General features: G+C 52.0%; 1 protein-coding gene across 1 annotated transcript; it reads right to left on the bottom strand.

Moving 5' to 3' along the window:
• Positions 1 to 562: 562 nt before the first annotated feature.
• On the bottom strand, positions 563 to 20,073 carry LOC135999394 (olfactory receptor 14A16-like; the record flags this gene model as incomplete). Its single annotated transcript, XM_065652951.1, has 2 exons — positions 563 to 682; positions 19,612 to 20,073. Coding segments are annotated over 2 exons (582 nt in total), but the record flags the coding sequence as incomplete, so codon positions are not given.
• Positions 20,074 to 21,633: the final 1,560 nt, after the last annotated feature.

Raw genomic sequence — 21,633 nt, 5'->3', positions numbered from 1 at the left:
GAGTCCAGGCTGGCAGCACTGCCAGGGAGCACCAGCGCATGGCCTTCCAGAGCTGTTCTCGTTCCACTCCCACACTCTCCTTCTCATCCCTTGTGTTGGTGCAAGGCCTGAGTGCTCTGGCAGCCTGGTCACCGTCCTGCTGTGTGTCAGTCCTGTGAGCGCAGGCAGGGACAGGCCATGGGCACTGCTGTGACAGAGCTGGCCTCCGTAACACTACTTCTATAAAGGAAAGTGATGTTCATAGGGCAGTGCCTGAGGGCTTAGGTCTTCTTCAAGTTCGTCTTCAGGACATGCACAAGAAAGCAGCCTGCAGGTTGAAACAGCAGTGTAGAGATAAACAGTGTGTGTGTGCAGGGCTGGGCACACAGCAGTGTCCTCTCACAGCCAGGCCTCCTGCCAGAGACCTGCAGGACCAGCAGAGCAGGGGCTGGGCTGTGCCCCTGTGCACTGGACCCCCCGCGGAAGCTGCCCCAGGGCATCGTCATGGACTGGCCCCTCACAACCTCCCTTTCCAGCACTGGGCTGTCACACCAGATTGAGAATTTTTTCCTGAATGAGTAGGTCAGAAGTCCATGTTTGCATTGTTCAGATGAGATACGGGCATGCACGTCATGTACATGAGGTGAGATGAACACGAGTGAGCAGAAATGCCATCAGCTATTCCTGGGAGTGCCAGGAAGGCCTGTGGGACAAACATCGAGGTCACTCACATTGGGAGTAACAGCCCATGGGAAACAACCCACTGGGATCTTCTTCCTTGAACTGAGGTCCCGTGTCCATTCCTCATGACGTGGGACATCTCAGATGAGTGCAGAGCAGGGTGACACACCACAGGGCTGAGTTGCCTCCTGTCCCTTTGGAGTGGCAACAGGAGGCCAGAGACCCACTGTGACTCCTGCCTCTGTGTGTAAAAGGGACAGACTCTGTCTCTGAACATCCCTGGGTGCATAAGCAGTCCTGAGACCAGCTCAGAAACAGATGCCTGATAGAATCCTGGCATTTCTGTGTGTGACTCCAGGAATAAACCTCAGTGGCCAAGTGAGATTCATCTCAGCTGCCTTGGACAGGCTCATTGCAAGTGCTCCTGCCTGCTACATCACCCTTGCCCATGATTCTGGGTTGTGCTTTCAAAAGTGACAGCAGAATCAGAGAAGTTCTGAGGTCCTTGGGAAAGGAAGATGTCAAACCCATCTTCAAGAAGGGCAGGAAGGACAATTTGAATAATTACGGGCTGGTCAGCCTACCTCTGTCCATGGGAAGGGGACAGGGTGCGTCTTCCTGCACCAATCTCCAGACACCTGAAGGAGAAGGAAAGGATTGCTGAACCAAAATGAGCAGAAAACCCAATGAGTCCCAAGAAATGCTCTGAACCCATTCCAGAGCTTTAGACCCCCGGGAAAGAGCTCAGTGACAGTGCAGCCCATGCAGTTGCATCTGTGTCCCTCACTGAGCAGCACAACCAGTGTGGAGTCACCCCATGGTCCTGCAGCCAATCTGCTCTGTAGGGCATCAGTGCCAGGTTGGGGCCCTGTGGGGAGCACAGGGAAGGGGCCAGGAGCACCAGACCAGATCAGAGGAGGGATGGGGGGAGATCAGACAGGAGCTGACCGGGGCTGGAAATTGCCTTGGAGAGAAAAATGCTGGTGTTCAGCTGCCCCAAGATAATACCCAGAGTTCAGGGTGCAGGGCCAGAAGTCCTTGCTGTCCTGGTGCTTCACCAGGCCCGGGAAGTAGCTGGAGAAGGATTGGTGTCCCCCACTTGCCATCTTTTAGTGCATCATCCCTCGTGAAGGGTGGCATGGAAAGCAAGTCTGGGACCCTGTTTCAGGATTTGCACCGAAGAAAGTATTCACCCAGAAGCCACATCATTTTGCTCTGGTACTTCAGTCCTGGTGCTCATCACATGTCCTTAAGACAAACTTATGCACCCCTCTTGTCAACCTTACCCCAAAAGTCACCCCTAGACAAGGCTCCTGAGCTGGGGCCGAGCTGGAGAACTGGGGTCCAGCTGTGACCAGAGGAAGGACAAGGCCTGTCCTGGGTCCTCTAAAGGGCCGGCAGCCTCTGATCTCCACCAGAAAAGGCAGCATGCAGGAAACTGTAGACCATCCCCAAGCCCATTGGAGGCCCTTAGGAAGAGTTCCTCTCTCCAAATATCCAGCCCAGCTTGTTGCTGCATGAACAACCAGGAGAAACTGCCCCAGGACCCTCATTCCAGACCCCATCTCCTCCACCCCATACAGGCAGTGCTCTCCCCCTTGTCACTGAGGTGGTTCCAGGGACCCAAGAGACACCTGTGGGGAGGAGATGTTGGGTAGTACAGTGTCCTTCAGTGGTCCTCATGGTAGCTCCTGCTGGGCTTTGTGCCGCTGGTCACAACCCTCTGAGCCTGGCTGTTCAGTCAGTTCTCAGTGGTGCTAAACAGGAATATGCCCATGAGCACATTGGGCTGCACTGGGAGGAGTCACACAGCTGGAGTGTTCGATGTCAGTCTGGCCTTTTGCCGTTCTGCCATTTTGCAGTTGGCCCTTGGGCCTTTCGCACTTTTACTTTCTCTTGCTGGGATCAGCTGTTCAGGACCAGGGCGCTCCCTTCTCTTGGGCTGTCTGTTTGGCACAACTGGAGTTATGTGAGGGATTGCACTGAGTATCATATATTTTACTTTATGTATATTCTAGTATATTAGTAGTAGTAGTGTATTATTTTTATTGTCTTATTATTTTTTTTTTCTAAACCCACAAGTTTCTCCCTTCCCTTTCAGTTCTCTCCCTTATCCCACTTGGAGACCGGGAGCAGGATGTGAGCAGCTCTCATGGTCTTAGTTGGTGGCTGTGGTAAAACCACGACAAGAAAGAGTACTAGTAGCTTCAGAAATCTTGAAAATCACTTTCCAAGATGATGGCACTTTTTTGGGGTTGTTTTTTTTTTTTTTGGTAGAGGGAAACAACATGAGAAAGGAAAACCATCAGAAACTGCAGCTCTGGAGGTCCAGAGTGGACCTCAGGACAAAGAAATGTCATTCTGAGCACAGTGCTGTGGTCATTCAGAAGGACTCTGGATCAGCCATGGCTTTGTGTTTCAAGGAACAGCTGGTGGGGATGGAGAGACAGCAGCACAGGTGGGGACACACCAGGGTGAGAACAATCTGGGGAAGCGCATGGGGTGTCTGCAGCCTGTGGGGAAACAGCCACAGGCCTGGGACAGTGTAGGATGGACCGTGGTGGAGATGGCCAAGGGTGCTGGCAAGGCTGGATGTCCCTGAAAGACCCAAGGTCTTTGTCCCCTTGGCAATGGCCGATGTCCCCGACAGCGAGGCCTAAGAGGAGACACATGGTTGTCATGGCCATGGCGCCCCATTGCCTCCTTGCACCCCCCAGGGAGTGTCACACCGTTGTCCTGCACTGGGCATCATCCCCACATCCCCAGGAAGAGCCCTGAGACACACGTGACGGACAGGATCTCCCTTCCCAGGGGCAGGGGGTCAGGGCTTGGCCATTGTCCTTCATCAAACAAATCAAGGGTTTTCTCAGCATCAGAGCTGCTGCACTTTGCCTTTGCCTGATGCAATCACTGCCTCCAATTATCTGCTCTAACGAGTCCCTGGGGAGGCTTTGTCAGTAACAGCCCTCAGTGGGGCCCATTAATGCTTCAAGGTACTTTGGGCTTTGCTTCTGACTTGGGCTTCTTGAGGAGATTCTTCAGTCTGTCCTTGGTATCTGAGGTTCATGGACTCAGCACCAAATACGCCATGGGGCTCATTAAAACACAGAAAGCCATAACGAGCGATGTTTCTTTCCTAATTTTCTTCCAGTCTTCAAGACTTGTAGAACTAACTGGAGAGGTTTCAATGGGACACTTACTGATGAAGATTTCAAAGAAGATTTCATTAAGGAGGGTTTTTTCTTTCAAGGGTATTTTCTGTCATTTTTCAGTGTGTAGAAGAAGTGACAGCAGCATTCTGCAATGGACATTGATCCAGAGGGTCTCCTGAAGACATCTGGACAGGCAGGAGAACAGTCCCTTGAGGCTGGACACTGTATGGACACCCTTGCTGCTCACCCCCCACCCCCAGTCTGCCCGTTCCCTCCTTGGCCACCTGGGACTTGCATCACTTTTCCTCACATCAGACTTCTGCACTGAGCTCTGCAGGTGGATGCTGCAGCTCCTGCACACCAGCTCCCACCTGCTCTCCTGTGTAAACACTACACAATTTCATAAACTAAACACTTTCCTCAACTGTGTGTGTAAGCTGGATCTAATGGGGTCCACCATCCACACGGGACATCCATACAAGAACTGTTTTAGACAGAGAGATAGGAAAGGATATATATAAACAGAATTAACCTGTTGACTACCATGTTAATTAAACCTCTGAAGAATGGGGCAAGTTTGTAACTCCCTGAAGCTCAAATCAGAAACCAGAGAGTTGAGAGGCAACTGAATGACCAAAGAGCAAGTGGAGGAGGAAACCTGAGAGCACTGGGAAGGGCAAACGTCCAGACAGTCTGCTGGAAAGTTGTCCTTTGACATGGACATCTAATCAGGAGAGATGGAAACTCCTGAATGACAAGGGAGATGAAATAAAGGAGTGTTGGTAATAGAAGTACAGGGGAAGACCAATATTTGTTTTCCTACCCTTAGTATACTTCCCACTAATTCACTTTTTAGCATTTTTTTGTGTTTGTGGTGGGGGGTTTTTTGTTTGTTTTGGATTTTTTGTTTTAATATGTTAAAAACAAACAAACAATCAAACTCAGAAACAAAGACACCAAACAAACAAACCAAAACCAAAACAAAACAAACAAAAAAAAACAAACCAAAAAAAACCCCACCACCAACAACAAAGTGCAGCTTTCCAGGCAGACATCAGTCATCAGGTGTCTCACCATAAACAGCCAGGGCCATTTGAGGGGCCCCAGTGCACCTGAGGTGCTGGCCTGGGATTGGCATCTATCACAGAGGACCTGGGGGAGACCAGAGCACCTTGCAATGCAGGTGGAGCCTGGGCAGGGGTTCCCGGGGCATCTACACTGGCACCAGGTGTTTGTGTCCCTGGAGCTGAAGACATTTGTGTCCTAAATCCATTCCCAGTTCTGGAAAACTGGTAGCTAATCCTCTTTCCCCCTTTTTTTTCTCTTCCCCATTTCTCCACTTTCTCTATCGTGTGCCGCTTTGCAGGCAAAATAATAAAGTTAACACTGTTTGATTGAATTATAACTCCTGGGCATTTTTGTTGCCTTAAATTTGCGCTTCGAGATCAAGACCGTGACATTAAATTGGTGTCACGGACAGGATTCTGAGAAAACAGAGGAGTGCAGGTACTGTTTGGTCTGTAATAGGAGAAGAAAGTTTCACTCCATCCACACCTGGCCCTACACCCGATAAGGTGAGAGGTGTCCAGAAAGCAAGGGGGGCGATTCAGATTTCCCACACACCACACACACCTTGGTGTTGAGTGCTCCAAACTTGAGTTGAGGGCTCTGTCTCTGGGATCTCAAAGTGCAAATATGGGTGTTGTTCTCATGTTGATGAGAACTGTCTGCTAGGGAGAGTGAAGGGGCAATCCTGTGTGTTTGCGTAACTAAGTTGAGCCTGCCCGTAGCAGATTTTTGGCCCCTCCAACCACTTGGGAAAGACAAGGGTGACACAGCAGTTGCTGTGCTTTTGTATAACTAAGTTGTGCCTTACCAAATCAGGTTTGGCCCCTTCGTAATAAGAATGACTGAAAAGGCTGATAATCAAGATTTTTGGTTAGGGAAAGATCGAGACTCGTTCTACACACTTTTAGCAAAGTATGGGGCTTGACCCTCCGTACCTGGAGAAGACTGGGCTCATGATAATTGGGCTAATTTACAGAGTGTAGTGGGCTGAGTGATTTCTCTACAGGCTAAGTCTAAGTTTAGATCAGATAACAGCAAAGCTATAGCCTGTGCTGTCCAAGGAGCCAGCCTAGTCACAGTGATTGAAGATCGCCTCAGGCAGCGTAGTAATGAAAGCAGAATTATAGAATCCCTTGAAAATCTGGTGCAGATTTTGCAAAAAACAATATCCAAATTAGAAGAATTAGAAAATTGTTCACAACAATTAGAAAAAGAGAGGGAAGAAAACCGCTCATTAAAAGCTACTCTAAAGGAAGAATGTTTAAGAAACACGGGAGTGCTGAGGGTGCGGGAGCTAGAGGAGAAAAGTATGCAACAAATAAATCAAATTTACCCTCAGAAAGAATTGGAGGAGATGAGAAACGTGATGAGGAATACCCACACGTGAGACCCTTAGTGAAAACAGAATATTTTCATGCAAATGAAGAGGATACTGACCCTTATATTACAGCTAAGCAAACACCTTACACTGCCACCAAGCTGGCCAAGCTAAAGAGAGAGTATGGGCGCCTCCCTAAAGAATCTGAAACGGAGCACGTGTGGCACATATCCCTAACTGGGGGAGACCAAATTCAGTTAAGTGAACAGGAAGCTAATGGTTACTGGGGGCATGGAGTTTTCTTAACAACTGGTGACAGACGTGCCTCATGGTCCCTAACCCAGCGAGCTGCTTATTGGGCTGGAGGGCTAAACCCTTTAGAAAGGGGAGAGCCCCTGGCAATCACTGGCACACCTGATCAGTCACTAGAAAGTGTACACAAAGCAGCCTGCTTGCAAATGATACATGAAAGAAAATTGATTCCCGAATGTGAATCCTCAATGATGCTGCCCATGAGTCCTGACATGATGACTCCCTTGATAAGGGGACTTCAGGAATCACTTAAACCTTCAAAGGACAATCGCATTGATGAGCCCAGTAGGTTGGAAGGTTTGATTAGAAGCCAGGGTACCAGAAGTGGGAGCCAGAGGGATGGACCTGACACTACCATTGATTCACTCTTTACCCCTGCCCCGACTTCCCCCAACCAACTAAATACTAAAAAGGTGTGGACGTGGGGGGAAGTAGCACAAGAATTGATACATTATATAATAGGAAATATGGCCCTGTAAAAATCCTAGATGAAAGGTCAAGAGCAATCCATCATATTGAAGGAAAGAATCTGCCCCTTTCTACTGGTACTGCTGCTGCTACCAGTGCTGCGAGAAAGCAGCATCTGCATATTAAAAGAGGAAAGGGAGAAAAACCTAAGATCTGACAACAATGGTGGTTTTTAGGAATTAAAAAGGGAGTTCCCAGAGATATAATAAAGGGCTTACCCCTTGATAAACTGAGTAAACTGGTATCAAGGTGGCGTAATCCAAAAGAACATTCACAGAGCATGAAAGAAGTCCTACCCATTATACCTTCAGCTCCCTCCTCCACCGAGGATGAAACTATCCCAGAAACAGGAAAACTAGAACCTCCATTCCCTCCATTCCGCACTCATACCTGAGGGCAGGACGTGACAGGCTGTGGGCATTACAACATAGTCCAGGAGCTTCTCAGCTTCTCTGGGCACCTCCTTTGTTGAGGACCCTGTCAACTGACTGAGGGTCCCACCCCTCCTGCCCCCCAGCTGGTGCAGGTGAAGTCACCCTGCCCGGAGCAGGGGAGGATGTGACTGTCAGCACCTTGGTACCACCCTGGTGTGTACGTGGGGACAGGCACAGCGGGGCACAAAAGGTGCGAAGGAGCCATCGACTGCCCCATTGAAGGCTCTGGATCTCAGGGGGATGTGCAACTGCCACAGTGGGGCATTGTGATGTCACTGGTGATGTCACAAAGGGCCCTGCCCAGGCACCCTTTAAAAGCGGGACAGGGGGTGCAGAGCTGCATCCTCTGGCAGGACAGAGAGGTGGCTACTCCACCGTGACCTCGTCCTGGTGAAAGAAAAGATGTGGCCGCAGCCGGACATGCTGCCGTAGCCGGCGCCGCTACCAGAGCCGCTCTCGCTGCCGCTATGTCCCATCCCTGAAACTGTGAGGCCAATAAGAGCCAAAATCTCCCATCCCTGCACACCTTGGGCCACTCAGGGTAAAATTTCCTGTCCCTGGACCCATTAGGTCACCAAGACCTAAAATGTCACATCCCTGGACTGCTTGGGCCACCGAGAGCCAGAATGTCCCATGCCAGACACCGGATATCCCATCCATGGAGACTCTGGGACCAAGACCTAAAATGTCCCATCCCTGGTTCCAAGATGTCCCGTCTCTAGACACTTTAGGCCACCCAGGCCCAGATATCCCATCTCTGGACCCCATGAAGCCACCAAGACCCAGGATGACCCATCCTTGGAAACTCTGGGGACACCAAGTCCTAAGACGTCCCATCTCCAGCCACCTTGGGCCACCAAGATCAATATGTCCCATTCCTGGACACTTTGGGCCACCAAGACCTAAAATATCGCATCCCTGGATCAAAGATGTCTCATGCCTGGAGACTTTGGGCCACCAAGATGCAGGATGTCCCATCCTGGGACCCAAGATGTCCCATCTTCAGCCCCCTTGGGCTACCCAGGCCAAGATGTCCCATCCCTGGAAACTTTGGGCCACCAAGACCCAAGATGTCCCATCTTTGGATCCCTTAGGCCACGAAGAACTAAAATGTCCCATCCCTGGGCACTTTGGGCCACCAAGATGAAGATGTCGCATCACTGGACCCCTTGGGCCACCGAGACCAAGATGTCCCATCTCTGGACCCAAGATGTCCCATCCCTGGACACTTTGGGCCAACCAGACCCCTGATGTCGAATCCCTGGACCCCTTAGGCCAACAAGATGTCCCATGCCTGGACTCTGTGAGGCCATCAGGTGCCAAAATGCCCCATCCTTGGATCCTTTAGGTGACCAAGACTAAGTTGTCTCATCCCTGAAAACTATGAGGTCACCAAGACAGAGGATGTCCCATGCCTGGACACATTTGGTGACCAAGACCTAAAATATCCTATGCTTGGGCCCCTAGGGCTACCAAGACCTAAAATGTCTCATTCCTGGACACTTTGGGCCACCAAGACCCAGGATATCTCATCCCTGGACTAAAAATGTCCCATTTGCAGCCATCTTGGGCCACCAAGACCTAAAATGTCCCAACCCTTGCACCCCTTGGACCACTCAGGCCAAGATGTCACATCCCTGGACACTGTGAGGCCACGAAGACCCGGGATGTCCCATCCCTGCACCCTTTGGGGACACCAAGTCCTAAGATGTCCCATCTCCAGCCCCCTTGAGCCAGCCAGGCCAAGATGTCCCAACTTTGGACCCCTTAGGCCACCAAAAGACCTAAAATGTTCCTTTCCTGGACCCACTGAGCCACCAAAACCCAAGATGTCCCATCCCAGACTACAGATGTCACATCCATGGACACTTTGGGCCAATCAGACCCAAAATGTCCCATCCCTGGAACACCCAGGCCAAGATGTCCCATCCCTGAACACCTTGGGCCACCAAGACCTAAAATGTCCCATATCTGGACTCTTTGGAACACCCAGGCCAAGATGTCCCATCCCTGGACAGTTTGGGGCCACCAAGACCCAGGTTGTCCCATCTCAGGACCCAAGATGTCTCATCCGCAGCCATCTTGGGCCACCAAGACCTTAAATGTCCCATATCTGGACCCCTTGGAGCACCCAGGCCAAGGTGTCCCATCCCTGGACACTGTGAGGACACCAAGACCCTGGATGTCTCATCCCTAGACCCTTTGGGGACACCAAGTCCTAAGATGTCCCATGTCCAGCCATCTTGGGCAACCAAGACCAAGATGTCCCATCTTTGGACTCCTTGGGCCACTGTGAACCAAAATGACCCATCTCGGAGCTCCGATGCCCCATCTCTGGAAACTTTGGGCCACTGAGACCAAGATGTCCCATCCCTAGATCCAAGACGTCCCATCTCTGGACCCAAAATGTTCCATCCCTGGACACTTCGGGCCACCAAGACCCAGGATGTCCCATCTCTGGAACTTTTAAGCCACCAAGACCCAAAATGTCCCATCTCCAGGCATCTTGGGCCACCAAGACCTACAGTGTCCCAACCCTTGGGACCATTGGACCACCCAGGCCAAGATGTCCCATTCCTGAACACAAGAAGTCCCATCCCTGCACACTTTGGGCCACCAAGACGAGGATGTACCACCTCCAGTCATCTTGGTCCACCAAGACCAAGATATCGCATCACTGGACCCCTTGGGTCACCGAGACCAACATGTCCCTTTCCTGGAGTGAAGATGTCCCATCTCTGGACCCCAAATGTCCCATCCCTGGACTCTTGGGGCCACCAAGACCCAGGATGTCCCAACCCTTGGACCCCTGGAGCTCCCGGGCCAAGATGTCCAAATCTTGCACCGAAGATTTCCCATCGCTGGACACTTTGGGCCACCAAGATGCAGAATGTCCAATCTCCAGCCCCCTTGCTCCACCAAGACCAAGGTTGTGCCATCTCTGGACCCAAAATGTCCCATCTCCAGCGCCCTTGGGCCGTCAAGAGCCAAAATTTCCCATCCCTGGATATCTTGGGCAACTCAGCGCAAGATGTGCCATCCCTGGAACCCTTAGGCCACCAGGACATAAAATGTCCCATATCTGGACACTTTGGTCCACCAATACAGAAAATGTTCTATCCTGGGACCCCTTAGACCACCAAGACCCAAGATGTCCCATCCTTGGACACTTTGGGGACAATAAGACCAAGGACATCCCTTCTCTGGACTCAAGATGTCCCATTTGCAGCCATCTTGAGCCATCAAGATGTTAAATGCCCCAACCCATGGACCACCCAGGCCAGGATGTCCCATCCCTGGACACTTTGGGACACCCAGGCCTAGATGTCCCATCCCTGGACCCTGTGAGGCCACCAAGACCCAGGATATCCGGTCTCTGGACCCTTTCGGCTACCGAGATCAGGATGTCCCATGTCCAACCATCTTGGGACACCAAGACCAAGATGTCCCACCCTGGACCACCTGGGACACCCAGACCCAGGATATCTCATCCCTGGACTCAAATTGTCCCATCTCCAGCCCCCTTGGGCCATCAAGAGCCAAAATTTCCCATCCCTGTATCCTCTGGGCTACGCAGAGCAGGATGTCCCATCCCTGGACCCCTTAGGCCAACAAGACCTAGAATGTCCCATCCTCAGACACTTCGGGCCACCCAGGCCAAGATGTCACATCCCTGGACCCTGTGAAGCCATCAAGACTCAGGATGTCCTATTCGTGGACACTTTGGGGACACCAAGTCTTATGATGTCCCATCTCCAGCTCCATTGTGCCACCCAGGCCCCGATGTCCCATGTCTGGACCCCTTGGGCCAACCAGAACCTCAACATCTCCCCTAACTTCATCCCACCTTACGTGGAGAGTATTGAACTCCAAGACCTCAAAACTTCTCCCCAAACTTACCCCCTCCTCACCTGGGGATGTTCAACCCCAACCATCTCCCTAACTTCACCGCACCTCATCTAGAGGATGTTGGAACCCAAGACCAAACATCTCCCCCAACTTCACCCCACCTCACATGGAGGAGGTTGAACTCCAGCTGAGACCAAACATCTCCTCCAATGTTGTCCCATCTGGGGAATAGTGAACCCAAGACCCCAAACACCTCTCCAACTTTGTCCTACCTCATCTAGCCGGTGGAGAATCCCAAGACCCCAACCATCTCCCCAAATTCACCCCACCTCATATGGAGGATGTTGAACCCCAACCAAGACCCCAAACATCTCTCCAACATTGTCCCACCTCATCTAGAGGGTGGAGAACCCGAAGACACCAAACGTCTCCTGCAGTGTTGTCCCACGTCATCCAGAGGATGTTGAACCCCAGCATCTCACTCAATTTTGTCCCACCTGGAGGATATTGAACCCCAAGACCCCAAACACCTCCCCAACTTCATGCCTTCTTCACCTGGAGGATGTTGAACCCCAACCAAGACTCCAAACATCTTTGCCAACTTTGTCCTACCTCATCTGGAATGTGGAGAACCCAGGACTCCAAAACATCTCCCGCAGTGTTGTCCCACCTGGGGGATGGAGTACCCAAGACCCAACCATCTCCCCCAACTTCATCTCTCCTCGTCTAGCCGGTGGAGATCTCCAAGACCCCCAACATCTCCCCCAGTGTTGTCCCACCCACAGGATGTTGAACCCCAACCAAGACCCGCAAACATCTCCCCAAATTCATCCCTCTTCCCCTAGAAGGATGGAGAACCCAAGACATGAACCATCTCCCTCAATGTTGTCCCACCTCACGCTGACAACGTTGAACTCCAAGACTCCAAGATCTCCCCAACTTTGTCCCACCTGGAGGATGTTGAACCCCAACTGAGACCCCCAAACATCTTCCCAACTTCATTCAACCTCATCTGGAGGATGGAAAACACAAGACCCTAACATCTCCCATGAACTCCTCCTGATTGGTGAGTGGAGGGGGTGGGGCCTGTGGGTGGGGTCTGTGGGTGGGGCCTGCCAGGGGCAGTGGCCACTGCTGCTCTCCCAGGGAGGTTCATCTGGATCCATTTTGGGGCCACCAGGAAGTTGGTGTCACCCAACAAGACGTGTGAGTGAGCGGAGGGCCCAGCAGGGGGCATCTAGTTGTCCGGAGTCTACTTGTCCATCATCCATCTGTCCATCCGTCCGTCCCTCCACATGGACATCCCTCCATCTCCTCATCCCACCACTCACCTGACCCTCATTCTCCATCTCCTGGTGTCTCCACCTTCATCTGTCCATCTGTCCATCCCCATCTTCTCACCCACCTCCTGGTCCCTCCATCTCCATCTCCTGGTGTCTCCATCACCTCGTGTCTCTGTCCATCTGTCCATCCCGAGCTCTCCACACACCACCCACCCGACCATCCCTCTCTTGGTGTCTCTATCTCCTCATCCATCCATCTCCTCACATCTCCCTCTCCTGGCCCCTCCATCTCACAGAATCACAGAAATCAGGGATTGGAAGGTATAAGAGTCGGTCCGAAGAACAGTATTTGCCTGAACATCGCCATCAGGGACTTGGAGAACAGATGCCCTGATAGAAAGAATTGGACAATGACTTGGAGAGAGGCCTGACGAAAAAAGTTGTCTTGTACAGGTCTCTCCAACCTGGGGGCTACAGGTAACAATGGCTGCTGTACGGATTCCACCTGCTGCCGCAGCCAGACTTGCCCCCACCTCCTAAAAGGAATTGTGTTCTACAGGTCTCTCCCACCTGGGGACTACAGCTGCTGTGCAGAAGATGGATTTTCACCTCCTTCCTCAAACAAACTTGCCCCCACCTCCTCCCTGCTACTAAGGCCAGTGAAGAAGAGCATGCGCAGAGGCTTGACGAAGGTCTTGAGGTCACCCAGCGGACCAGTAAGAGACCCCTGAACCGAGGCGATGCAGGCACAGACGGGTTCTGGCAAGCGAAGCGGGGACTCTTCAGGCCTGCGCAGTTCAGCCTGGATTGCGAAACAAAGGCAGAGATTGGCCTCAATCCATGGGAGTGAAGCGGGGTGAAGAAGCATGAAAGACGATTCCCGACGGGACATCGCTGAGCTCTCCCCACCAAAGGATCACGGATCACAACGGAGAACCGGCAGGACTCTTCTCACGGCACCCGAGACCATAGGGACGCCTTTGCATCTCGTAGTGGTAGCCAACCCTTTTTTTTCCCCCTTTCTTTCCTTTCCTTTTTCTCCACTCTCTCTATCGTGTGCCGCTTTACAAGCAAAATAATAAAGTAACACTGTTCGATTGAATTATAACCGCTTGGCATTTTGGTTGCCTTAATTTTGCGCTTCGAGATCAGGGTAAATGAACCATCACGAGCATATCACCGGATGGACTGTGACAGATGGGACCTTGAAAGTTCATCCAGTCCAATCCTCCCGCCAGAGCAGGAGCACCCAGATGAGGTTACACAGGAAAGTGTCCAGGTGGGTTGGAATGTCTGCAGAGAAGGAGACTCCACAACCTCCCTGGGCGGCCTGGTCCAGGCTCTGTTACCATCACTGAGAAGAAGTTTCTTCTCGTATTTAAGTGGAACCTCCTGTGTTCCAGTTTGCACCCATTGCCCCTTGTCCTATCACTGGTTGTCACCCAGAAGAGCCTGGCTCCATCTTCATGACACTCACCCTTCACATATTGATCCCCATGAATGAGGTCACCCCTCAGTCTCCTCTTCTCCAAGCTCAAGAGCCCCAGCTCCCTCCGCCTTTCCTCACACAGGAACTGCTGTCCCTGAGGCTTTTTCAAGGTGAGGGGTGGGAGTGTGATCGCCATCACTGTGGTAACGCCCACGCCACGTCCGCCACTCTCGCAAGGGCTCCCAGGGGCTTCCAGGTGGCGAAATCAAAACCCAAAAAGGTCCTTCAGCAGAGGGAATCTCACAGTTAGGGTTCCAGTTAGGTGCCTTCCGCTGCCCTGTCAGAGACACTGGAAGTTGTGAGCTTAAAAGCACACATCCCAGAAACAAGTCATGAGCTGAACTATCAGCTATTAATATTCCAGAAAGGATCATAGAATCATTTCCGGTGGAAGAGTCCATTGAGATCATCGAGTCCAACCATAACCCAACTCTTGCACTAAACCCTAAGAACCGCATCTATACATCTTTTAGACACCTCCAGCAATGGTGACTCAACCACTTCCCCGGACAGCCTGTTCCACTGCTTCACAACCTTTTCCATGAAGAAATGTTTCCCAATATCAATTCTGAACCTTCTCTGGCACAAGCTGAGGCCATTTCCTCTCATCCTATCACTTGCTACCCAGGAGAAGACCAACACCCTCCATGCTGCAACCTCCTTTCAGGTAGTTGTAGAGAGCAAAAAGGTCTCCCCTCCGTCTCCAGGCTAAACACCCCCGGGTCCCTCAGCATCTCCTCAGAACAGTTGTGCTCCAGACCCTCAACAGCCTTGTCCCCTCCTCTGCACTCACTCCAGCACCTCAAGGTCTTTCCTACAGTGAGGAACCCAAAACCGAACTGAGGATTTGAGTTGTGTCCTCACCAGCACCAAGTACAAGGGGATGATCGCTGCCCCGGTTCTGCCCACTACACTATTCTTGATGCACACCAGGAGGCCATTGGCCTTTTGGCCACCTGGGCACACGCTGGCTCATGTTCAGCACCCGCCAATCAACACCTCCAGGTCTTTTTCCACCAGGCAGCTTTCCAGCCACTCTTCCCCAAGCCTGTAGTGTTGCAGGGGATTGTTATGACCCAAGTGCAGGACCCGGCGCTTGGCCTTGTTGAATCTCATACAATTGACCTCAGTCAGGCAAGATCCCTCCGTATGGCCTTCCCACCCTCCAGCAGATCAACACTCCCACCCAATTTCGTGTCATCTGCAAACTTACTAAGGGTGCACTCGATCCCCTCATCCAGATCATTGACAAAGAGATTAAACAGAACTGGCCCCAATACTGAGCCCTGGGGACACCACGCATGACCGGCCGACAACTGGGTTTGGCTCCGTTCACCACAACTCTTTGGGCCCGGCCCTCCAGCCGGTTCTTTATCCATCGCAGATACACCATCCAGGCCATGAGCTGCAGCTTCTCCAGGAGATGCTGTGGGATACGGTGACAAAGGCTTTACTGAAGTCTAAGTGCACAACATCCACAGCCCGTGTGGTGGATTCACTCCCCCACGACAGACTTTCCCTCATCTGCTAAGCCGGTCACCTTGTCACAGGAGGAGATCAGGTTGGTCAAGCAGGACCTGCCTTTCATAAAGCCATGCTGATTGGGCCCGATTGCTCGTCTCGTATGTGTGACCTCCCAGTCCCTTTCCCAGCCCTGTTCCTGCTGTTGGCCTGTCCCCTGCAGAGGCACAAGTGACTCACAGTCCCCTCCACAGCCATTGGCTTCCTGCTGGACTATGAGTTCCTGAGACACAGCTGAGCACATGGCATCGTACCCAGCCATCGCCCTCCTTGTGCTCCAGTGTGTGAGCAGGTAAAACTAAGTTGGTTTCATCAAATGTATCTAATAGATTTCCTATCAAGGGTCTGAGTGGAGAAACGTTCCTCAGAGGAGCTGCTGTATTTACACTGGGGCATTTTCTATCTCTGCTTCTGCCTCTTTTTCTTTCTTCTTCCTATGTCTATTCTGACATGAAAGAGCTCTCCAAGAAAAGATTCATGGAATCCTACAATAACACAGGTTGGAAGAGACCCCTGAACACCATCTCTGTCCCACTGACCTTTATGGATCCCTAATGAATAGCTGAAAGCATTTGCGCTCCCTTGGGTTCATCTTATCACATGCACACAGTGGACATGCACATGATGTGTATGTTTACAACTCATCTGTACAATGAAAACATAGACTTTTGACCTAGTATTTCATAGAATGATAGAATGTCCTGAGTTGGAAGGGACCCACAAGGATCACAGAATCACAGAATCGCAGAATGCTGGGGATTTAAAGGGACCTCAAAAGATCATCTAGTCCAATCCCCGTGCTGGAGCAGGAACACCCACGTGAGGTTACAGAGGAACCAGGCGGGTTTTGAATGTCTGCAGAGAAGGAGACTCCACAACCTCGCTGGGCAGCCTGTTCCAGGCCCTGTCACCCTCATTCTGAAAAAGTTTCTTCTCATATTGAAGTGGAACCTCTTGTGTTCCAGGATCATTGAGTCCAACTCCTGTCCTTCCACAGGACAACCTCACAGTTCACACCGTGTGTCTGAGGATGTTGTCCCGTTTCTTCTTGAACACTGTCAGAATTGGGGCCGTGACACCTCCCTGGGGAGCCTGTTCAGTGTCCAGCACCTCTAGGTGAAGAACCTTTTCCTCATGTCCAACTCACCCTCCCCCGGCACATCCTCCTGCCATTCCCTTGGGTTCTGTCACTGGTCACCAGAGAGAAGAGATCAGTACCTACCCTTCCTTCTCCCCTTGTGAGGAAGCTGTAGCCACCATGAGGTCTCCTTTTAGTGTTTTCCTCAGCTCTGATGCTGAGAAACCCCTTGGTTTGCTTTCTGCAGCAGAAAGGAGAAGCCACGACCTCCAGGCAATGGGAAGGGGGATCCTGTCCCTCACACACGGCTCAGGGCTCTTCCTGGGACCGTGGGATGTGGGTGTGCAAGGCCGAGGGAAGGACAACGCTGGGACAACAACTTCCAGCTTCCCCATGGGGCTGCAAGGAGGCAACAAGGCCCCAATGCCACGAGGACAACATGTTTCTCCCGGGCCTCAGTGGCAGAGACAACTGCCATGGCCAAGGGGACAGAGACCTGGGTCCTGTTGGTCCCTTCCAGCCTCACCAGTGCCCTTTCCCATCTCCATCACAGGCTGTTCTACATGGTCCTACACTGGCCCCTCTTTCCCTGCAGGCTGCACACACCCATCTGCTTCCCCACCTGCTCTCACCCCAGCATTTCTGGACCTTCACTGATGTGTCTGCACCCTCACTGGCTGTTCTTTGGAACACAAACCATGGGCTGATCCAGCTCCCTCTGGGTGACCTCTTGCACCACAGCACTGCCCTTCCAGTGACATTTCTTCCTCCTGATATCCAGTCTCCATCTTCCAAGTTGCACTTTCTGACATATTTTTTCTCTCTTCTGCTTCTTCCCACTATCAAGGAAAGCTCAACCATCTCAGAAACTGCCCTTCATGCAGGGAACCCAACCCATTAGGCTTCTTGTGGTGTTTCACCTCACCAGAAAGAAGTAACCTCACCATGATCTTCTAAATCCCATGAGTGCTGCTGACCTTTCAGCTTCTCTGATAGACACGACCATGTCCCTGCTGCTGTGCCATCATGTACTCAGGTGGGATGGACATGACAGCCCGTCTCCAAGGCCTCTTCCTGGGTAGGGGCTGTGGGTACTTTGGCAGAGGTTCTTTCTCAGCCACATTCCTGCTGCTGGGCTGTCACCTCCAGAGACAGAACTGACCCCACAGTCCCCTTCACAGCCACACGCTGCCTACTGGATTATGAGTTACCGAGACACAACTGACCTCATAATACCACACCCATCCATCCCCCTCCTTAGCACCCAGGACCTGACCAAGACTGAAGTGTGCTCTACACAGTCCTACACCTGCCTCTCTTTCCCACAGGCTATAGGCACCCATCTCACTTCCTCACCTTGTTCAAATTTGTCAAACATATTTCCTACTAACAATCTGAGTGAAAAGCATTCTGGTTTCTCTAGCACTTTTGAGAGCACAATCTGGAATCACGGGCAAGGTTGATGTGCCAGAATGCAGCACTTGCAATGATCCTATCCAGGGAAGCTGAGATGAATCTCACTGGGCCAATGGGGTTTGTTCCTGGAGTCACACACAGAAATGTCAGGTTCTGTCAGGTGTCCACATCTGAGCTGGCCTCATGGACTCCTTCTGCACCCAAGGATGCTCAGAGACATGGTCTGTCCATTTTACAAATAGAGGCATGAGTCACAGTTTCTCTCAGGCCTCCTGTTGCCACTCCAAAGGGACGAGATACACCTCAGCCCTGTGGTGTGTCACCCTGCTCTGCACTCATCTGAGATGTCCCACGTCATGAGGAATGGACACGGGGACCTCAGTTCAAGGAAGCACATCCCAGTGCTGCATTCAGGTGGTTTCCCATGGGATGTTCCTCCCAATATGAAGTGACCTCAAGACCTTTTTTGTGCCACAGGCCTTCATGGAAACCAAAGGAATAGTTGATGGTGTTTGTGCTCACTCGCGTTCATGTCACCTCATGTACATGATGTGCATGCTTACATCTCATCTCTACAATACAAACTCGGACTGGTGAACAACTCATTCAATGTCCATCCATGGAGGGAAGAACAACCTCTGTGAGCTGGGGAGAGAGGCCAGGGCTGGAAATGGTGGTTGTGAGGGGCCAGTCCATGACGATGCCCTGGGGCAGCTTCCATGGGGTGTCCAGTGCACATGGCACAGCCCAGCCCCTGCTGTGCTGGTCCTGCAGGTCTCTGGCAGGAGGCCTGGCTGTGAGAGGACACTGCTGTGTGCCCAGCCCTGCACACACACACTGTGCAGCTGTACCCTGCTGTTTGCATCTGCATGTCAATTCAGCATGTTCTACAGAGAAGCTTGGAAGAAGAGCTAAACCTTCTGGCCCTGCCCATAGGAGATCACCTTTCTTTCTGGAAAGGCTGTTGTGAGGCCAGCTCTGTCACAGCAGTGCCCATGGCCTGTCCCTGCCTGCGCTCACAGGACTGACACACAGCAGGACGGTGACCAGGCTGCCAGAGCACTCAGGCCTTGCACCAACACAAGGGATGAGAAGGAGAGTGTGGGAGTGGAACGAGAACAGCTCTGCAAGGCCAAGCGCTGGTGCTCCCTGGCAGGGCTGCCAGGCTGGACTCTTTTCCCCTCCTCCCATGTACACAAGAGCTGTCCATGCAGCTCAAAAAGGCCTTGCAGGAAGGATATATATTGAAAAACAAGTCACTACAGGGCCCCTTATTTTGTTTAAATACACACAGATCATGGCTCCTCATTTACACAACCAGTGGTTATAAAAGCAAAGCAGAAAGTAATTTAGAAAGGGGATGACAATGTTATCACAATAAAAAAAAACATCAATAACAACAGAAAATTGAGATGAGAGGCTGGGCCTCCAACTAGTTACATTAAAACGGATACGTAGAAGGAGATGGACAGTTTATTGCTTCAGAAAACACTTAGATATGAGTTTCCACAGGGCATCCTTGAGCTCCTGGTTCCTCATGCTGTAGATGAGGGGGTTCACTGCTGGAGGCACCACTGAGTACAGAACAGACACCACCAGGTCCAGCCATGGGGAAGAGATGGAGGGGGGCTTCAGGTAGGCAAACATGGCAGTGCTGACAAACAAGGAGACCACGGCCAAGTGAGGGAGGCACGTGGCAAAGGCTTTGTGCCGTCCCTGCTCAGAGGGGATCCTCAGCACAGCCCTGAAGATCTGCACATAGGACACTACGATGAACACAAAACACCCAAATACTAATAAGAGACTAACCAGAAGAAGACCAAGTTCCCTGAGGTACGAGTTTGAGCAGGACAGCTTGAGGATCTGGGGGATTTCACAGAAGAACTGGTGCAGGGCATTGCCCTTGCACAGTGGCAGTGAAAATGTATTGGCCGTGTGCAGCAGAGCATTGAGAAACCCAGTGGCCCAGGCAGCTGCTGCCATGTGGACACAAGCTCTGCTGCCCAGGAGGGTCCCGTAGTGCAGGGGTTTGCAGATGGCAGCGTAGCGGTCGTAGGACATGATGGTGAGAAGAGAATACTCTGCACCAAACAAGAAACCTAAAACGAAGACTTGGGCAGCACATCCTGCATAGGAAATGACCCTGGTATCCCACAGAGAGTTGGCCATGGATTTGGGCACAGTGATGGAGATGGAGCCCAGGTCGAGGAGGGCGAGGTTGAGCAGGAAGAAGTACATGGGGGTGTGGAGGTGCTGGTCACAGGCTATGGTGGTGATGATGAGGCCGTTGCCCAGGAGGGCAGCCAGGTAGATGCCCAGGAAGAGCCAGAAGTGCAAGAGCTGCAGCTCCCGTGTGTCTGTGAACGCCAGGAGGAGGAACTGGGTGATGGAGCTGCTGTTGGACATTTGCTGCTGATGACCGTGGGGCACTGTTACAGGAGCAAAAGAAAGTGACAATTTAGGAGAAACTTCTCTGAGCAAAATCACATACCCCCTCCCCCCGCTCCACACCCCTTGTCCTTTTCCAGACCTTCCTTCGGGTCCGTGGCTGAGCCCTGGGTGGTGCTGGCTGGAGGTGCCGTGAGGAGCAGGGCCTGTGCCCGCTGGCTGCCCAGGAGTCAGCCCTGCTCTGCAGCAGGGGTCATGGAACAGGGGGCAGGGGACAGACCTGGGGTTCAGCTGTGTCAGATGGACCCGTTCCTGGTGCAGAAGGGACTGTCAGCATCTGCTCTCCTAGTGATAATGAACCAGGACGGAACAAGGCAGTTTGAGAGGCTTGGTTTTTTGCAGCTTCCTGCAACTCCCCTGGAGAGTGTTGTTGGGTGTCAGAAACCCTCAGCATTTCTGCTGCACTCAGGGAGAACAGAGCGAGTCCTGCGAGACCAGAGGATGCCTGTGGGTCAGTGCAGAGTGAGGGCAGCTGCTCTGTCCTCCTGTCTTGCTGCAGCTGCCCTGGGCTGGCACCTTTCTGAGATGGAGGCTGATCACACTGCTATGTTACCCTGAAAAGCCACCAGGCACTGCTGAGAGCAGAGGGACCCACCTCAGACCACAACATGTCTCACCCTCTCCTGAAGTTTCAGTATCCCACGTTTATCCCGGAAACCACTGATTTCACAAACCCAACAGCATTTTCTCTGTCACAGCATCTCTGTGCTCCTCCATGGGGCTTTCACATAACAAACAGATACTGTAGGACAGGTTTGCTTCCTGGAGGGTAGTTCAGAGCATCTATGGAAACCCCCAGGAGATATCCAAGTGTCCTAATGATGGCATTTGATTCAGGGAGACTCAGCTCATTCCCCAGCCCCACACACTGCATTGCCCACAGCCCCACAGGGCAGAGCAAAGCTGGGACACGTGTTCCCGTGGACACACCTGCAGGAAAGGACCCACAAGATCAGGCTGTGACTCTGCAGCTGAAACTCCCATCCCCAGAGAGCCTGACAGCAAGAACCAGATCACAACAGCAGTGACCCAGAGCAGTGGAGCAAGAAGGAAACTGCGGTGAGGGTGGGTGTGAGAGAGGCCAGGGCAGAGGCAGCCGGGCACTCAGACAGCGTCACCCTTCCCCAGCTGTGCAGC

This window comes from Caloenas nicobarica, chromosome 28, assembly GCF_036013445.1.
Source record: "Caloenas nicobarica isolate bCalNic1 chromosome 28, bCalNic1.hap1, whole genome shotgun sequence".
Classification (NCBI taxonomy): domain Eukaryota; kingdom Metazoa; phylum Chordata; class Aves; order Columbiformes; family Columbidae; genus Caloenas; species Caloenas nicobarica.
Note: the sequence above shows the minus strand (reverse complement) of the source record. Positions and strands in the feature narration are given on the sequence as shown.